Here is a 21,711-nt window from a genome sequence, read left to right on the forward strand (position 1 = left end):
ATCTTGAATATATATATATATGTTTCAATAGAATATATATATCCAAAATGTTTCAATAGAATAAGATGTGCCCCTTACCGGCCAGAGTTAATGAACCCCTGTCTATAATAGGTGGGTAAACTGGAAGTATATATGTAGAATATTTTATTATTTTCATTAAATATATCGAGTTCGTATTGACGATTATTGATACATTTTACATCAATTTAGACACACGATTGTGAGATTCCATTTACTATCCAAATCATTCCTCCTACACGTTTGTTTGTTGGGGTATTTTTTCATTTTATACAGGGTTGATGCATGTCATCGCATACAAGTTTCTAACATAGATATAGCTTTAGAATATTGCTAAGTGTTATATCAAAACAAACAATCAACAGCTTGTAAAGAACGATAACCAGTGCTTGCGAAGAGCATAGCTAACCAATATAGTGAGTGAGTGAGTTTAGTTTTACGCCGCACTTAGCAATATTTCAGTTATATGGCGGCGGTCTGTAAATAATCGAGTCTGTACCAGACAATGCAGTGATCAACAGCATGAGCATCGATCTGTGCAGTTGGGAACCGATGACATGTGTCAACCAAGTCAGCGAGCCTGACCACCCCAACCCGGACCTTCACGGGTCGCTAACCAATATATACGTCAGACGCGATAGGGTATTGATGTCGTTTGTGACGTCATGGTAACTGATGACGTCACAATGCTCAGCAAAGCATTTTGAAGCAGTTGCATAGAGGATACTAAACGACGTTCCGTGTAATACCATTTTTATTAAACGAGTTAATGCTTTCGCTCGTTTGATGCTAAATCTTTCACGAGTTTAATAAAAATTGTATTTCGAGTTTAAACTTCAACATAAACTAATAGAAACTGCCTTCGATGTGTGATGACTCTCAGCTTTCCGTGAGTGAGACCAAATTGACGCCATAACTGTAAACCATTATGACGTCATACGTCTAGCGGTATTATACTAGAGTAATAAAATATTGTACGTGATACCTCTTGTGTAACCAAGCTGGGTTTTTATATTGAATATAGAGAATTCCACTAAAGTCTTTTCATATACAATATGTCAACACGACTCGATAACAGTATAAATTTTGAAACAGTGGGAGTCTATGTGTAAACGACCCGTGAAGATCCGGGGTAGAATAGGCCTTAAGCAACCCATGCTTGCCACAAAAGGCGTAAGAGGCGACTAACGGGATCGGGTGGTCAGGCTCGCTGACTTGGTTGACACATATCATCGGTTCCCCATTGCGCAGATCGATGCTCATGCTGTTGATCACTGGATTGTCTGGTCCAGACTCGATTATTTACAGACCGCCGCCATATAGCTGGAATATTGCCGAGTGCGGCGTAAAACTAAACTCACTCACTCACTCACTCACTATGTGTAAACAGTGTAATCTAATGAGTCTAAAATGCCCTTGGCTTCGATGGAAGAGGGGTTACTCATGTGAGTTTATGTTGACGTCACAGTAACCGATGTAACCAGAATGGCCTACAATGCATTGTGATGCAACATCCACTGCAGCATCTCTACAAGGGCGGATCGCTTGATCTCAGCCCAGCGGTATCCTCTTCGGAGACCAGTTTTACTCCAAAATCATTTTAAATCTATCATCAGTTATGTACATTTTCTATATTTGTTGCAGCTTGGAGAAAATCATTTAATTTCACGGTTTCTTTGATTAGAAAAGTTCACAAACAAGAATGGTATTTATGCCGATGCGTGTTAGGATTAGTCTTCAGCAAATCATCCCTCTCGCGAGAGGCAAATGACAAGATCGGGTGACTTGGTTGATTGTATGTCATTCGTATCACAGTTGTGCAGATCGATGCTCATGATGTCAATGTCTGGATTGTCTCATTATTTACAGACATATGGCTTCAGTATCGATGAATGCGGCGTCAAACGAAAAGCACGCAAACTAAAAAAAATTAAGGAAACACAAGTTTGGATTATCCTGTAACCCCAAAGTAAAACAATCAGCCAACAACCTTCAGAAGCAAGTACATCATTCATGTCACTTTATTGTGACGTCACGGTAACCGATCTACAAAGCATGGTGATGCAGTTTCACACGAGCGATGTCTCCCAGGTGAAATGGCTTGACCTCACTAACGCCATATGTCCATTTGTGTATGTTAATGTCGAACACGTTATTGTGTTATCAATAATGTGCATATTGTACACTTGTAACAGCTTGAAGAAATTACATCGATTCACGGTCACTTTGATTAAACAGGTATACAAAGGGTACGGGTGTCGAGCTTCAGAGTTTGTGTTCATACATGTCGTCGTACCCCAACATCGTGGTTCGTCATTCATTGGATAATCTTGTAGAGACTGGATTATTTACAGGCCGCCGACATATATCTGGAATATCACTGACAACAAACAAACACCCTGTCAAATTATAGTGATCGAGATATTGTCCCTTTGTCACGGAAATAAAGTGCTGGATTGATTAACCACATAATATTTCAGAAGCGATGGTGTTCAATTACTTGCAAACGTAAACTCGATTATCCAGCGTATTAAATTCCATTCAGTAATATATCACTGTACAAAGGGAGACGTGACTGGTCAATCGAGGAGGCCCCCATTCACAGTGGACTTTCCAGTGGACACAGCTGACCATGGGCTGCGTTTCTGCTTTCAGTCTGAGATATTTCAATGTCGGTTACGACAGTTCTATTTATTTTCAGGACATAAATACCACAATGAACCAACTGTTTAAGTGGTGGGTGGCTTGAGATAATCGGGTTTACGGAAATTATGTCAATGTCAAGTCAAAGTCAAAGATGTTTTATTGTATCAAAGGCCATCATCAGCCCATATACACGTTTACATAAATACACTGGGTGAGAATATACCGATTGGTAGATTCAGTAGAAACACCCTATATTTTCTTATGAAGTGTCACTCACTCAGCTTGTCAACCGCATAACAATTCATTCCACCACACAAGCAACAAATTTACAAGTCAACCACTAAAACATTCAATCAATCAGTTGTCGCAATTCTCACTCTCTCACTCACTCACCCGCTCACACACACTAAAAGGGGCAATGCTCACAAGGGCTGGTAACTCCTCTCATTCAGAACCAACTGCATTGTCTGCTGACACCAGTTACGATGATTGTCCCCATTGCCACAAAGCATCTTGGCACGTATTGCAATGTCTAGGCAATGACTGGAAGAGGACACGAGATTGTGGAACAATCTGATACGGTCAAGGCACAACCAAGGTAGTACGTCATTGACATGCCTGGCACAGCCAAGGTAGTACGTCATTGACATGTCTGGGACAACCAAGGTAGTACGTCATTGACATGTCTGGCACAGCCAAGGTAGTACGTCATTGACATGCCTGGCACAGCCAAGGTAGTACGTCATTGACATGTCTGGCACAACCAAGGTAGTACGTCATTGAAATACCTTCCGCAACCAAGGTAGTACGTCATTGACATGTCTTCCGCAACCAAGGTAGTACGTCATTGACATGTCTGGCACAGCCAAGGTAGTACGTCAGGCACAACCAAGGTAGTACGTCATTGACATGCCTGGCACAGCCAAGGTTAGTACGTCATTGACATACCTTCCGCAACCAAGGTAGTACGTCATTGACATGTCTTCCTCAACCAAGGTAGTACGTCATTGACATGTCTGGCACAGCCAAGGTAGTACGTCAGGCACAACCAAGGTAGTACGTCATTGACATGTCTGGCACAACCAAGGTAGTACGTCATTGACATACCTTCCGCAACCAAGGTAGTACGTCATTGACATGTCTTCCGCAACCAAGGTAGTACGTCATTGACATGTCTGGCACAGCCAAGGTAGCACGTCAGGCACAGCAAAGGTAGTACGTCATTGTCATGTCTGGCACAACCAAGTTAGTACGTCATTGACATGTCTGGCACAGCCAAGGCACTACGACATTGACATGTCTGATCCAGACAAGGCACTAAGTGATTGAAATGTCCGAAGATAAAATATACCCATGGCAAACATACTGGACAAAATAGTTAGAGATATAATGTAAATTCTTGAAATTATGAATAATGATCTATTTATTCATTGACACTCTGATAAAAGATCAATCATAAAAATACAAATATCCCTAACTTATTTTGTCCAGTATATATAATGTACTTAGTAATACACACTAACCCACATTTTAAGTACACTTATGACAATTGTTTACACACCCGTGACCAATCCCCCTTCACGACAGTGTAGAGTGACAATTCTCCAATCTCAAAGCAGGGCCAACAACCTGATTACACACTGTCTGTCATAGCAGTGGGTACAATCATCTGTTTCTCTGCTTCATCACGTGATTGGATACACGTACCACAAGAAACACAATGTCATAATTAGTATGTTCTAGTCGGAAATAAGGCCGTCCCATCGTCCCTAGCATTTCTTTGTCAAGCCAATTCCACACAAAGACTGCGGTCATGAATCCTTATATTACCGTACCAACTCATACAATATTCATTACAATATATAGATTCATCATTAAAACCTAATTATGGTTTAGCGATCGATCAGTTTTGATACATTACAGCACAGTCGATATAGAGGAACCCAATTTGTGGCCCGACTACACGAGGTTGATAGATCATATCAATGTGCTCATAGAGCATTACATTCGATAAGCACTACTTTTCACGATAATGCCATACATTGATTACTACCAAGAGATGCACCTTTACGACCTTCTGAAAAGGTTATGCGAAATGGATGAGAAGACAGTGAAATGTACTATATTTATGTATCAAGAACATTTGCATGTTCTCTGTGACGAGTCAGTTGAGTTTAAAGTCGTGAGGTGTGGGTTAACTACACCGTCGTGTTGATGTATAGTGTCGGGAGGTGTCGTAAAGTAGACGTAGAGTGTACAATTGTGTCGTAGTGAAGACGTAGACTGTACAATTGTGTCGTAGTGTAGACGTAGAGTGTTCAAATGTTTCGTCGTGTAGATGCATAGTGTCTGGAAGTATCGTAGTGTAGACGTAAACTGTACAATTATGTCTTAGTGTAGACGTAAAATGTACAATTGTGTCGTAGTGTAGATTTAAACTGTACAATGATGTCTTAGTGTAGACGTAAAGTGTACAATTGTGTCGTATTGTAGACGTAGAGCGTACAATTGTATCGTAGTGTAGACGTAGAGCGTACAATTGTGTCGTAGTGTAGACGTAAACTGTACAATTGTGTAGTAGTGTAGACTATAGTGTTCCAAGCTTTCGTCGTGTAGATGCATGGTGTCTGGAAGTATCGTAGTGTAGACGTAAACTGTACAATTGTGTCGTAGTGAAGACGTAAACTGTACAATTGTGTCGTAGTGTAGACGTAGAGTGTTCAAATGTTTCGTCGTGTAGATGCATAGTGTCTGGAAGTATCGTAGTGTAGACGTAAACTGTACAATTGTGTCGTAGTGTCCATAAAAGTATTGAGTTCAAAGGGGTCGTAGTTTGGACGTACAAAGCACAAAGGTGTCGCAGTGTGGGAGTGTAGAGGAAAGGTGTCACAGTGTCGAAGTGTAGGTGTCGTAGTGTGGGAGTGTAGAGCAAAGGTGTCGCAGTGTGGGAGTGTAGAGGAAAGGTGTCGCAGAGTGGAAGTATAGAGCATAAAGGGTACAATCTGTCTGCTTCACAAATTTATCATTTGGAAAAAAAAAAAGGAATTTAGGTTGAGTCATGCCTGAAGTTCGTTGGTATTCAACATGTACAGTGGTGAAGGACACGACCCTTACTGTCTGTACAAGTATGGCACAGATAGCTATCTATATAAGGCAGTTACACTATCTAAGAAGCTAGTACCTGCTGGCATGGCTCCAATGTGGTTTTTAGCGTTCATCTTGCCGACGGGTGAGTGATTTTCCACACAGACACAAGAAGATTTATAATGTTATGTTAACGTTTTTTACTCAAGCTGAAATTAAGTACAATAATTTGCACCAGACTTATGTCACTAATCGCATTTCACAGCATTTAAAAATGCGCCACACATCTGGAAACACCTGGGCATTTGCCATGTACTGTACGACCTCATTTATGACATCAGGGCTATCGCAGTGTTGTGTAACAGACTTGAAAAGCAACTTAGGTACAAATGAACGTGTCAGGTTATGCTGGCTGATCGTAATTCATCCTACCTTGGCACATTTCTCACCTAATGATAAGCACAAACAAAAAACAGCTGCACGTATGTTTTCATATTTATTTGCATTTATTTCTTTTATTTTTCAAATTTGTTGTTGTTGTTGTTGTTGTTGTTTTTTTGGGGGAGGGATGGGGTGTTTTAGTTTTTCAATGGAAATACAAAATGATACAAAACCAGATACTGTGATCTGTTCGAGTGTTCTTTATTGTAATGCTGTTAGGTCGTTTTCATCTCTGCAGCTCTTGGATCCATAATGTACAGTAACTGTGTGGAGGGACGGACCGCCATCACGCACCTGTTCTACTGTTCTTTATTGTAACACTGTAAGATCGTTTTCATCTCTTCAGCTCTTGGGTCCATGTACAGTAACCCGAACTGTGTAGAGGGACGGACCGCCATCACGCACCTGTTCTACTGTTCTTTATTGTAACACTGCTAGATCGTTTTCATCTCTGCAGCTCTTGGGTCCATGTACAGTAACCTTAACTGTGTGGAGGGACGGACCGCCATCACGCATCTGTTCTACTGTTCTTTATTGTAACACTACTAGATCGTTTTCATCTCTTCAGCTCTTGGGTCCATGTACAGTAACCCTAACTGTATGGAGGGACGGACCGCCATCACGCACCTGTTCTACTGTTCTTTATTGTAACACTGCTAGATCGTTTTCATCTCTTCAGCTCTTGGGTCCATGTACAGTAACCCTAACTGTGTGGAGGGACGGACCGCCATCACGCACCTGTTCTACTGTTCTTTATTGTAATACTGTTAGATCTTTTTCATCTCTGCAGCTCTAGGGTCCATGTACAGTAACCCTAACTGTGTGGAGGGACGGACAGCCATCACGCACCTGTTCGAGTGGCGTTGGGCGGACATTGCTGACGAGTGTGAGAGGTTCCTTGGACCATACGGGTTCTGTGGTGTTCAGGTATCAGTTTACGTATAAGAACTTTCAACTCGAGTATGTTATTTGATTGTTGATATCACTTTTGCGCATAATGTAAAGTATTTGATTAATGCGACAATGGTCGTTGACCTATCATGTAAACTGTCATCCAAGCAAGATTGTACGTGTGTCTGAAGGTTCTGGTAGGTGTAGCAAAACCGCCATCATCCATTTGGCGTGTCATACCAGTGCTACTCAACTCGGCTATGTTACCTTGCCTTTGTTTTGAGGTTTCATCGAAATAGTACAGTACTTTGTTGTGGAAATGTAGTTTTCCACACACTATCAGGACAACGAACTCACAAAACATCTGATTCAGTTCGCCAAAACATGTTTTGAGTTCCTCTCATGTGGACGTTTAACCTGATATCATGTGTCTTTCAACATCAAGTCTTCTCAATCTGCCAATATCCTTGATGTCCTTAAAGAGTCATCAGTACGCTTCTTATCACATGATGTTACCATGATTACTCCGTGATAACTCCGGCCAGGACATTCCATCTCATTATGTACATCTCCCATAACATCAACGATAACATTCCCTCCAACATCGCCTACGTCTCCTTCGCTTCAAGGAGAGACAGCAGGTGGTCTTCCTCAAAAGCTTATCGTCATTCATCAGCAAGAAATACCCTTGCCCACCGACCTTTTACGTTCACCTGGCAGCATCGCTATTTGATAATGGTTCATAAACAATGGTCATGATATAGTCGGAATCGGACAACAGACACTGCTTTCAGCAGAGATTTATTATGGATGTGTAAAGGGTTGTATTCAATATTTGCTTGGATTGTCTAAAACAAGAGGCATTTGTCCAATCATGGATATGAACTTAATAAAATCGTTCCGAAAGATATATGATCAACTAACAAGCTCCCAAATGAGCTTATAATTGCATGGGGCGGGGTCAAGTGAAACTTATCGTGATTTATATGACATGGTGTGACATGATGTTGTCTCTTGATTACATATCAGTAATTATGGTAGATCTAAGGTGCTCTGTAAGATAGACACATACGTTTGGCAGTTTCACTTACAATGAACTCGACAACAGGACTTTCTATGATTTAGGAAATGTTTACTGAGGATTTACATTTAGGAAAGCAATCTATTATGTTTTTCAAGTGATTCACACAGTCGCCATGATCTAAAGTTGAGTCGGTCGGTTTAAAATAATAAAAATTAGAATGAGAAATCTTGATTTGTTCAAATCTACATCAGATAAAATAAATCTCATTTATTTGGCCTTTTTGGGGGTGGCTATGGGAAATCCGCATCTGGAAACAAGAAAACACCTTTTCTGTTTACTTTGTTAGTCAGGAATTAAAATATACATGCAGCAACATCATGTTTTGGACAGCTATGCAGATTTTACATCCTTAACACAGACTGGACTTCAAGCAAAAGCAGCAGAGAACCTCAAAATAGATTAAATCAATTGTTACTGTCACAAAGTTAGACACATCGGTCATTAAAATGTTTCGTTACTTTTTAATATGTACTCATGCCAATAATGGTTGTCACCCCACTCCCCATCCCAACCCCACACACACCTCACAACCCCACCCCACACCCCCTCTCCAATTAAAAAAATTTAAGGGGGTGACAACCATTATTGGCATTAGTATATGATGGTGAATATATGATATAAATATTTATACCTAGTGCTTAGCCTTCTTGTGAATTTTCATTTGTCCTGTATATCCAACCTTCATCCCATCATTTGGGTCGGCAGCCAAATTAGAGTCGGTGGGGCGATGAGAAACATAAATTTAAAAGGTTGCCTTTATAGGTGTTATATTACGACCTCGACCGATGAGGAGATGAACATATGACTTAAGGATGATTATTCTGATGATATGAAAATTTGATCAGAAAGGTCGTTGTCACATGACTGCATGTCCTCCGATCGTTGTTAGGGGTAGGAACACCGAACACTGATTTCAATAAGATTGACGTCATACTAGCTGCAACTTTACCGGCTGTATTTGATATCAACACTCTAAGGAATCTCCAATTGTTACATGAATAACTCGATATCTTTATGTTTATGTTTTGATCTTAACTATTAATACATGATAATCATCGACATTTGGTAGCAGAAACAGTGCAACGTGTGTTAGAACTATTAATTCATCCTGAATTCATAATATTCCTGAAATGCTTAAACATTCCCAAACAGCTACAGCCAAGCTGTTTATGTTTTCATGAAACCATTGTACATTCCAACGCCTGTCAAGGTCGCCCCCATGTTAACACCCTTCCCGAGGATTTTAATATTTTTGCACCCTTGTGTCTTTGTGCTGTCGGCGATATTGGTTTGCCTTGTTTATTCCATTATTTATAAGCCATCATGGTATAACAGATGATCATGGTATAACAGATCTCTCCTCCTCATGAAAATCGGATCGTCACGAACCCCAATCGGCCATGGTGGGAGCGGTACCAGCCTGTCAGCTTCAAACTGCAGACGAGGAGCGGTACCGAGCAGGAACTGAAGGACATGGTGGCCAGGTGCAACAAGGTTGGAGTCAGGTGAGCTTCACTCATTAACACAGAGGATCAGTGATTGGTTAAAGAAGAATGTCACACACATGGATGAATAAGTTAGTGATTCAGCCAGGTGCAACAAGGTTCAGTCAGGTGAGCTTCACTCATTAACACAGAGGATCGGCGAGTTAAGAAGATTGTCACACACATGGAAAAATAAGTTAGTGATTCAGCCAGGTGCAACAAGGTTCGAGTCAGGTAAGCTTCACTCATTAACACAGAGGATCGGCGATTGGTTAAAGAAGAATGTCACACACATGGAAAAATAAGTTAGTGATTCAGCCAGGTGCAACAAGGTTGGAGTCAGGTAAGCTTCACTCATTAACACAGAGGATCAGTGATTGGTTAAAGAAGAATGTCACACACATGGAAAAATAAGTTAGTGATTCAGCCAGGTGCAACAAGGTTCGAGTCAGGTGAGCTTCACTCATTAACACAGAGGATCGGCGATTGGTTAAAGAAGAATGTCACACACATGGAAAAATAAGTTAGTGATTTAGCCAGGTGCAACAAGGTTGGAGTCAGGTAAGCTTCACTCATTAACACAGAGGATCAGTGATTGGTTAAAGAAGAATGTCACACACATGGAAAAATAAGTTAGTGATTTAGCCAGGTGCAACAAGGTTCGAGTCAGGTGAGCTTCACTCATTAACACAGAGGATCGGCGATTGGTTAAAGAAGAATGTCACACACATGGAAAAATAAGTTAGTGATTTAGCCAGGTGCAACAAGGTTGAGTCAGGTAAGCTTCACTCATTAACACAGAGGATCAGTGATTGGTTAAAGAAGAATGTCACACACATGGAAAAATAAGTTAGTGATTCAGCCAGGTGCAACAAGGTTCGAGTCAGGTGAGCTTCACTCATTAACACAGAGGATCGGCGATTGGTTAAAGAAGAATGTCACACACATGGAAAAATAAGTTAGTGATTTAGCCAGGTGCAACAAGGTTGGAGTCAGGTAAGCTTCACTCATTAACACAGAGGATCAGTGATTGGTTAAAGAAGAATGTCACGCACATGGAAAAATAAGTTAGTGATTCAGCCAGGTGCAACAAGGTTGGAGTCAGGTGAGCTTCACACATTAACACAGAGGATCAGTGATTGGTTAAAGAAGACTGTCACACACATGGATGAATAAGTTAGTGATTCAGCCAGGTGCAACAAGGTTGGAGTCAGGTGAGCTTCACACATTAACACAGAGGATCAGTGATTGGTTAAAGAAGACTGTCACACACATGGATGAATAAGTTAGTGATTCAGCCAGGTGCAACAAGGTTGGAGTCAGGTGAGCTTCACACATTAACACAGAGGATCAGTGACTGGTTAAAGAAGACTGTCACACACATTGATGAATAAGTTAGTGATTCAGCCAGGTGCAACAAGGGTGGAGTCAGGTGAGCTTCACTGTCAACCACACAGGGATTGGTTAAAGAAAAGTGTCATATGGATGTAATGGTATGCTAGGAATGACTGAGTGAGTGAGTGAGTGAGTGAGTGAGTGAGTGAGTGAGGCCTGTTGCAAGAAGGTTGGAGTCACTGGTGACCAGACAGGATTAGGAATTGCTTACAATAGAATGCCGCATAACTGTAACCCTTTATGCTAGGAATGACTGAGTGGGTGGGTAGTTAGTGTGAGTGAGTGAGTGAGTGAGCCTGATGCACTAATGTTACTGGGGCGATAGTCCCAAGGAGAGGTATAATAACCCACACAGATTCTGTATAATTCAGTAACTCCGCGTAATCTGTATACTTAAACCCGTGAAGATCCGGGTTAGAAATTCAGCAACCCATGCTTATCGTAAAAGTCGACTAACGGGATCGGGTGGTCAGGCTCGCTGACCTGGTTGACGCATGTCATCGTATCCCAATTGCGTAGATCGAAGCTCATACGGCTGATCACTGGATTGTCTGGTGCAGACTCGATTATTTACAGAGCAACGCCATATAGCTGGAATACTGCTAAGTGCGGCGTCAAACTAACCTCACTCATTCAAACTGTATCCTTCAATTCCCGCTGAGAGTCTGTGTACTTCACCACTAAGAATCATAGAGATGCTGGAGGAACAATTACTAAGCAGGGAATGATGAAATGAGAAGATGTTGGAGAAAATGTCACGTTTCTATGTTTCTATCATCTCAGCCAAAACGTGTTGTTTTTACACCTGACTACAACTGGGATGACGTTCAGAGAGGTTCATGTTAATTTTTGTGTCAGAAATCATTGTTTATGCTGACTTGGATTTGAAAAAATGTGATATACGCTGGTGAGGTATCTGCGGCTCAGTATTCCAGTACGTACTTCATGTGGTATTAATATCACAAAGGACTTACGTTAACTGCGAAACTATTTTAGACGCTTTTAACTGCACACGAACTGTTGTGATGTTTTATCTAGGTGCTTCTTTGTCCCCGGTCATTTGAAATGTCACAAACCCTCAGTATGTTGAGAAAATGATCCACACAGCCAGATACCACTCGTTGTGGTGGTGTTTTCAGGAGGACGATTTGCTAGCCTTTGCGTGTGTTTGTGACAGGTGTCAAGGGTGGACAGGACACCTGGTATCATGACTATTGGATTGTGATTCATAAACACAAGTTCAGGACATACTCAGAATTGTACGATCGACTCTGCTTTAGTGAATATGGAAATGGTTTTGCAACTATTATTTACAGAATATACGGTGACTCGGTGATCAACCACATGGCTAGCTCGAGTAGTTCTGGCTATGGAACTGCTGGCAGCATGTACAACGGGAGTGGGCTTCAATTTCCTGGCGTGCCATTTGGCCCCTCCGACTTCAACGACGGCTCAACTTGCCACAGCGCAGACTTGAACATCCACGACTTCCACAATGTTGGGGAGGTACGGAACTGCAGACTGCTTGGTCTGGTAGATCTGAAGCTGGACAAGACCTCCGTCAGAGACAAGGTTATTGCCTACCTGAACAACCTGGTGGACATGGGTATCGCCGGATTCAGGCTGGATGCTGCCAAGCACATGTGGCCAGGTTTGTTCAGATATGGGATCCGTGTCCCTGTTTTCTATATGTTGAATTAATACATTTCCAAGTTACACATCCATCGCAAAGGAAAGTTTCTACAACCTCAAATGTTTATATCGATGTAATGCAATGGAACTGATACAACGCTAAATGAGCCTATATGATAAAGTGGACACGATATATGATCATATCTCAAATTATGAAGGTAATGAGCCTATATGATAAAGTGGACACGATATATAATCATATCTAAAATGATGAAGGTAATGAGCCTATATGATAAAGTGGACACGATATATAATCATATCTAAAATGATGAAGGTAATGAACCTATATGATAAAGTGGACACGATATATAATCATATCTAAAATGATGAAGGTAATGAACCTATATGATAAAGTGGACACGATATATAATCATATCTAAAATGATGAAGGTAATGAGCCTATATGATGAAGTGGACACGATATATAATCATATCTAAAATGATAAAGGTAATGGACGTTCGTTCCAGGAGACATTGTAGCTATTATGGACCAAGTGAACAACCTTCCGTCGGAGACATTTGGTCACAACAAGAGGCCCTTCGTATTCCAAGAAGTAATAGACACGGGAATTGCTGAACCAATCACGGGCGACCAGTATCTTAGTAGCGGAAGAGTCACGAACTTCATCTATGGAGCCGAGCTCACTAAGTTCTTCAGGTAACAATGTGCAATGATTATGTTTATATATGTATCGTCAATGGCAGAGAATCATCAGGCTGGAGTACCTACCGAAACATATTCTATTGGGCGTAAAAGGCAATGCAGTGATAAACGTTATATGAGTGAACAAATGTCATGACTCCAGGTGTATCCCTTTCTACCGGAAGCAGATGATACTAACGGCCACTACAAAGCTACCCATGACGTCATGCTGAAGACAACTTGGAACCCCCAATCGTGAGGTCCTGAGGCTCGTCTCACGAAGCGATCGTAGCTCTACGACTGTCATAAGCCTAAGCCTAGGACTTGGGATTGTCGTAGCGCTACGATCGGTTTATGAAACGGGCCAGAGATGTTTGGACAATTCTTTACTGGTGGACTTTGATCAACGGCCCTGTGCTCAAGATATTTTATACTTTTAATGAGATAAACAGTTTAAAAAGGACACCTGACTGAGATTTGCATTAGACCCGAACGTCATTGATTGGCCCTATTGTCCATCACCTCATTTACCAGGAAGACTCATATCGCGTGGATCCGCCTTTATTCTCAAGGCAATCCCGGATGCTCCTTGTCAAACGTCCAATGCCAGCTTGGTTCGTTCCATCCCATTCCTCCTGCCTTCAAGCATGGCCGCACAGAGACCATGAGACCATGTACCACAGCCACACAGAAGATGTGCCAGATGTTGTTTGAGTCGAAGGAACTGCCGTCTATCAGTGACAGGGATAAGTCCGTTCAGAGTGGCTGGTGGTTGTTGACAGTGACAAGGATATTTCAGACAGGTGTCAAATCTTGACTGAGTGCTGCCCATAACAAACTCGTCAGGTTCTCCCTCTGGGCGGATTCATTAACATTAACTCATGAACACACGAGAGGTGCGTGCTTTGAAATACAAAACCACGTCCATTTTGCCTCCAGGATGTTGTCACTGCAGTACTGCCTTTGACACATCCGTGAATATCATGTAAAGGTGTTCTGTCACTCACAGTGAACCCACCCCACATGATTACCGGGCCCAAAACGATCGGTCTGTCGTTTACGGCATGAAAAACCTCATCCCGACTGTACCACACTCCGTTGTGCCTGTCAAGTTAGTTCAAAGTAAACTCTCGTTTTCCCGAAAACATTATGTTTGCTCAAAGACGATTGGTCCAGCGCGGCCGCTGCAACGGCGTTGTTCAGTGACGTTACGTTCCGTCAATCGTGGGATAACACTCTGACGTCGGGTATGCAGATTTTATGTGTGTAGATGATTGACTGTCCACTCACTTTAACACCTGTAGCTCCGTGAAGCTTATTTCCAACTTGAAAGACAGTGTGACCTCATGTAGCCGTTCCTTGCGTGACACTGCAATGTGTATCAACACACTGTAAATTCGAATTATACCCCGACCATGTTCACGTTCACATCATAAAAGCTTTTTGCACGAAAGTCACAATACGTTGTGAATGGAATAATTATATTCTAGTTCTATGTACAATCATACAAATTGGTTCCTAAATGATATCACCACAAAATGGAACACCCCCTTTTTTGTAACATCGATATGTTTCATTAGTGAAAATCAGATATTGTCTCTGATTTATATTTGAGCAAACAGGAACATTGACATCTTGATTTAGAGTAATTTTGTCTCGTCATGGGAACATCGTAGTTCGTATCTTCATAGTTGGTGTAATTTTGTCTCGTCATGGTTCAATCCAACCAATCGTAGTTCGTATCTTCATATATTGTGTAATTGTTTTCATCGTCATGGTTCAATCCAATCAACACTAGTTCGTATGTTAACTGATATATATTGTTTTTCGTATGGCAATTGTTTTTCATCGTGCAATTGTTTTCATCGTCATTGTTCAATCCAATCAACACTAGTTCGTATGTTAACTGATATATTGTGCAATTGTTTTCATCGTCATGGTTCAATCCAACCAATCGTAGTTCGTATCTTCATATATTGTGTAATTGTTTTCATCGTCATGGTTCAATCCAATCAACACTAGTTCGTATGTTAAATATTGTGCAATTGTTTTCATCGTCATGGTTCAATCCAATCAACACTAGTTCGTATGTTAACATATATATTGTGCAATTGTTTTCATCGTCATGGCTCAATCCAACCAATCGTAGTTCGTATCTTCATATATTGTGTAATTGTTTTCATCGTCATTGTTCAATCCAATGCAATTCGTATGTTCATGTAATTGTTTTCATCGTCATGGTTCAATCCAATCAACACTAGTTCGTATGTTAACTGATATATTGTGCAATTGTTTTCATCGTCATGGTTCAATCCAATCAACACTAGTTCGTATGTTAACTGATATATTGTGCAATTGTTTTCATCGTCATGGTTCAATCCAATCAACACTAGTTCGTATGTTAACTGATATATTGTGTAATTGTTTTCATCGTCATGGTTCAATCCAATCAACACTAGTTCGTATGTTAACTGATATATTGTGTAATTGTTTTCATCGTCATGGTTCAATCCAATCAACACTAGTTCGTATGTTAACTGATATATTGTGTAATTGTTTTCATCGTCATGGTTCAATCCAATCAACACTAGTTCGTATGTTAACTGATATATTGTGCAATTGTTTTCATCGTCATGGTTCAATCCAATCAACACTAGTTCGTATGTTAACTGATATATTGTGCAATTGTTTTCATCGTCATGGTTCAATCCAATCAACACTAGTTCGTATGTTAACTGATCATATTGTGTTAACTGATAATTGTTTTCATTTTCATCGTCATGGTTCAATCCAACCAACACTAGTTCGTATGTTAACTGATATATTTTGCAATTGTTTTCATCGTCATGGTTCAATCCAATCAACACTAGTTCGTATGTTCTTCCCTGATATATTTGTGTAATTGTTTTCCTCGTCATGGTTCAATCCAACCAACACTAGTTCGTAACACTAGTTCGTATGTTAACTGATATATTGTGCAATTGTTTTCATCGTCATGGTTCAATCCAACCAACACTAGTTCGTATGTTAACTGATATATTGTGCAATTGTTTTCATCGTCATGGTTCAATCCAACCAACACTCAGTTCGTATCTTCACTGCTATATTGTGCAATTGTTTTCCTCGTCATGGCTCAATCCAACCAACAGTAGTTAGTATGTTTATTGCTATATTGTGTAATTGTTTTCCTCGTCATGGCTCAATCCAACCAACACCAGTTCGTATGTTTAATTGCTATATTGTGCAATTGTTTTCCTCGTCATGGCTCAATCCAACCAACACCAGTTCGTATGTTCACTGCTATATTGTGCAATTGTTTTCCTCGTCATGGCTCAATCCAACCAACAGTAGTTCGTATGTTTATTGCTATATTGTGCAATTGTTTAATCGACAGGAAACAGAAGGCTATGAAGATGTTGATCGACTGGGGAAAAGGGATGATGAGATCTGACGATACAATCGTCTTCATTGACACCCAGGACACCCAGAGGGACCATGGAGATCACGGCGCCCCCGGGGACGTCCTCAGTCACTTCGAGCCCCGTGCTTACAAGCTGGCGACAGCCTTCATGTTAGCCTATCCGTACGGCTTCCCCAAGATTATGAGCTCATACGACTTCTCACTGACTGACACTAATCAGGGACCCCCTCACAACAACGACATGAGCACCAAACCGGTGACCATCAAAAGGTTTGTTTATTGCCAAATCAATGCTTCATGTGTTGGCCAAATATTTTTGTATGCATATGTCCTTATTGACATGTGAATGGCCTTTTCAAATTTAACATATCAGTTACAAAAATAATGTCAAGCAATTCCCTATTTGGTCTTGTACTACAAGTTTCTGTGTTTTATATTGGTTTGGTTTGGTTTTACTGAACGCTTAACCCGACTGTACATGTGTTTGTAAGGTTCCACCAGTGGGGCAGTATATCCTATCCCAGTATCAAACATAACCCCATGACAATGTCGGAATGGACAATGGACGCTTCTTTATAGTTATGTATCATTTGTTTATTGTATTTTATATATATTTTGGTATATTTGTACCGTCAGTTCTCAAAATGTCACGTGATAAAAATGGATTCGAAAACAGTTGAACATAGTATCATAAATTTTATTAATCCTTGACTCTTTAATGATATCAACGCATCCAGTAAAGTGTCATATAACTTTATTCCCTGAAAAGTTTTGGTGATAGTATTCCGCTCTCTTCATCCCTTACAACTTAATAACAATAATTAGGAGATACAAAATTATAATAGCTCTAAATTTGATTGAAAACCAAACGCGTAGCGTGAGGTTTTAAATAAAAAATGTAGAGCCATTATTATTTCGTTATATACTTCTGATTTTCCAACCCTGTATGTTTATCTCCATTCTACCATAACCCCATTATTAAGATGTTTAAAAAATACATACTATGTTGGAAAATGAGAGGTATATAACGTGATTATATACCTCTGAATGACTTTAATTAACCAATCGCAATCCAGTATTTACTGAAGTCATGGTAGAATATATAATTATTACTGTCTTGAAAGTTGACTGGAACCCGTTATCCTATTTTGGCCACACACAAACCAATAAACGCACCATTAGGAAATTGATTCCATTCACGTTTCCTTCTTTGTTGTATTCCAGTGATCTGAGCTGTGGCAACGGATGGACCTGTGAGCACCGATGGCGCCCGATGTACAACATGGTTGCCTTCAGGAACGTTGCTAGTCTCTCAGGGTTGACTAACTGGTGGTCTGGTTCAGACTATCAGATAGCATTCTCGAGAGGCAACAAGGCCTTTATTGCTTTTAATCTCGATGGAGCCGATCTCCAACAGACACTCAACACTGGACTTCCGTCTGGGGACTATTGCGATGTAATTTCCGGTGACCTTGTTAACGGAAAGTGTACTGGCAAAACAGTGAATGTTGATGCAAATGGACACGCTGCCATACATATCAGTGGCGCCGACCAGGACCCCATGCTGGCCATCCATGCTGGTAAGTAATTGCAATTAACGCATTACTGTTTGAAAAACATTGTAGAGTAGTATTGTGTTTGCACAGATATTTCCCTACAATAAATATCATCCTGAATAATGGAGAGTTTATTGTTTGAAGACGCACTCAGACGGCAGTCTCTACATAATAGAACCTGTGCCAGACAACCCAATGACCTTGCTGATTTGGGGTGTTTTTATAATTGGTTCGTTTGTACTTGTTGTTTTGTTGTTTTTATTTGTATGTTGTTAGGTGTTTTGTTTTGTTTTGTTTTTTGTTTTGTTTGTGTTTGTTTGTTATTTGTGGGGTTTCCTGCTGTTGTTCTTCTCCTACTCTTCACAATACTGAACTGCGAATACGTCTGATCATCATTTAGTCACGTCTCTGAGCATGCATGTAGTTGGACCTACAAGTATACACTTGGGACTGGCAAACTTTGAGGATCCAGTTACATTGCACAAACGAATTCATAATAATTGGCTCATCAAGTTTCCAAAATATATATTTTGAACAGCGGTTATCTGAGCTAAACTCGTGCTTTGATTAATGAAGTGGCATTCTCTGGATTGAAAACACATTAAGCTTTGATGTGTTACTTAAACGATTAAGTTTTGTTTTGCTTTTTTCTAGGGGCAAAGGTCGGATCTCCCATCCGCCGTCGTGGCTAAACAAGGACAAGTCTGCATGAATGTCTCCCAGAATAACTCTCAACGGTATAATGTGTATTAATCAATAGAACAGTTCAGAAGGATTTAGGTGATTAATAAACACTACAATGATACTAACTCACAAATTTCTTTTACATTGATATATTGAAACATGACAAATGAATGTATTTTAAGAAGCTTGAAACCAAGACATTTATTGTTATACGACTTGAATGTACAAATACAATAAACAATCGTTACATTTTAGAAATGAATTTTCTTGTGTTTAAAGCAAATGATCATGAGATCTCCTGGATAAGAACTGTTAACCTGAGAAAGATAATGCACACGAAGCTCAACGATCATCGACAGGATATATACCCACAATGTTTCTGGAGAAGAACATCATTCTAAAGTAACTGACAGATCACCGATCTAGAAATACAGCCTAGGCCTACTATAACATTTCATGTCTCCTCAAATGTAGCATCTGCCAAGTCCTTAGGGTTAAACACATTGGAGTAAACGCTTATTCACATGTTCAACTTTGAACCCCAAAATAGAAATCGTTATCTTGCAATATGGGATACTGTGATTGTGCGACATCTGTAAATTCTTACACATCTGTTACATTTCATTCAATTGTGTATATCAATCCAAAACGTGACCGCCAGAAAAAATTGTCTCGGTTGTCTGCAAATGCAAAATGGTGATGAAAATTAGAATGGTTTTCAAAAAGGAAATTGAAGACTGTGGGATTTTCACAACATGCACGGAACCTTGATCAAAGAAAAAACTAAAATGAAACCTACACAATAAGATCCAGGACTCACTGACAACCAACAGCTTCATGACAATCAATTTTGTCTGTTTTCTCTGAAAAGGAAAGCTGAACTAGTTTTTGCGTTTGGTACAAAATATGCTTTTTTCAGAACATCCAGTATGACAAGAACAGATTTTGGCAGAACCTTCGAGGTGAATTCTAAGAACGTCACATGGATGATCTCACATGGTGTAACTGATATTTTGCAAGGATAAGTAAGATTAGGGGAGATAATGTTCTCTCAGTGATAACATATGTATAAACAAGCCAACCTTTCTTTATGATTGTGTGGGCTGGGTTTCAAGCTAATGTGATTATGAAAATAGAAACGACAAAAGCCGTTTCCATACTTATATGAAATCTCTTCTGAAAGTTCAATACTACGGGATGAAAGCTTACAGATCAAAGAAAGTGTGTTGATGGTATGAAACGTATTGTATGTTTGTACAATGTAGGAAAACATCAAACTATTGGACAGCATTGTACCGTGAGTTAATGGGTGCACGAACAAATACCAGACATGTGCATGTATTGACAGGGGTTTATATGTTTGTATATGTCTCTGCAGCAATCGATGACACTCGTCGATCTTTAAATGTGAACTGAATAACTGGGTAAAGAGTTTGTGTTTTACATGCATATTTGTATTTACATGTCTTTCAAAAATCAAATACATGTTGATGTCCTGAATGACTGTGACGATGCAGCTGAATATGTCAATGCCTTTGAAGATGATGTAAATGTTTATGTCAAAACTGAAACAAAAATATTGTACTTGTCGTCAAAGCTGATCCTTTAAATGACGAAGATATCCATGTATTTGCTGTTGATATCTCCCTTTAGATACTTAATATCAAGATGCATGTGCCCGTGTTTGTTAAGGTGAAGACTTGACATTCCTTTGCATGTGTTTGGCACGGGTGAGGATACGCTCACCTGTTCGCGAACACCAAAAATACATCTGAGATGTACATGTCAAGTTTAGAATTGTGGAAATGGTTATGTCACTTACATTCACTTCCTTGGAATGAAACATGTAATTGGAAACAGTTGAAGTCTTACGTTTTCATAATTGGCCGCAAAAACATGAACATGTGTTCATATTGGTTTCTGTATGTAAATACATAACTTGATAGACATAGCAAACGTATTGTGGTATTTCTTCATCACAATGGACAATGTGTCTGTCTTCTGAAATTGTATGCATTCTATTCATCATGTACAAAAACCAAAGTGAAGCACGTCCATGGAAACAGTGATTGTGATGTAATGTGTTTTTTTCTGCTGTAGAGTATATAAATGGCTTCTGATACATGAAGTGTAATGCAATACAATATTTCTCAATACAATACAATACACTGAAGTAGAAATGCATTAAAGTGCCGTTGTTGAATGGTCCAGTCGTGTGCTGCGTGTCATTTCCTTCAAGGACCATTATTGTCTTTATGTCAAGGACTCGAATTTTGGGATATATGCATCTTGTTTGGCTACATCTCCAATGTTAGACGGAGTCTCAGCCGCCACTAAGGTCATGATATCAGTCTCACACCCAGTTCCTGATTAGCCATCTAGAGGAAGGCTGTCCGAGGTACAGATGAGTGAGTTTATTCTTACGCCGCACTCAGCAATATTCCAGCTACATGGCGGCGGTCTGTAAATATTCGAGTCTGGACTAGACAATCCAGTGATCACCGAGGTACAGATAGTGTCTGAAGGTAGTTGACCATCATGGTATCATGCCGATAGACTGTGCATTACAAACGCCACTGGGTGATCGGTTTCCTGTCGTTTCTCAACTCTGTATTCCGTTACACCATGTCGGGTTGGACTCATGTTGTTGATAGGCTGCCAGCCGGACCCCA

At 40.2% G+C, this 21,711-nt stretch overlaps 1 protein-coding gene across 1 annotated transcript; it reads left to right on the forward strand.

The window, feature by feature from the left end:
- The first annotated feature begins 5,761 nt into the window (after positions 1-5,761).
- On the forward strand, positions 5,762-19,297 carry LOC124286331 (alpha-amylase-like). The gene is made up of 8 exons (XM_046722696.1): positions 5,762-5,893; positions 6,980-7,116; positions 9,518-9,669; positions 12,360-12,694; positions 13,204-13,393; positions 16,773-17,069; positions 18,024-18,379; positions 19,010-19,297. The coding sequence occupies exons 1-8, from the start codon at positions 5,854-5,856 to the stop codon at positions 19,045-19,047; spliced, it is 1,545 nt and encodes a 514-aa protein (XP_046578652.1). The 5' UTR covers positions 5,762-5,853; the 3' UTR covers positions 19,048-19,297.
- The last annotated feature ends 2,414 nt before the right edge of the window (positions 19,298-21,711 follow it).

Source organism: Haliotis rubra, unplaced genomic scaffold (assembly GCF_003918875.1).
Source record: "Haliotis rubra isolate DU_JTF1 unplaced genomic scaffold, ASM391887v1 Scf38, whole genome shotgun sequence".
NCBI classification, from domain to species: domain Eukaryota; kingdom Metazoa; phylum Mollusca; class Gastropoda; order Lepetellida; family Haliotidae; genus Haliotis; species Haliotis rubra.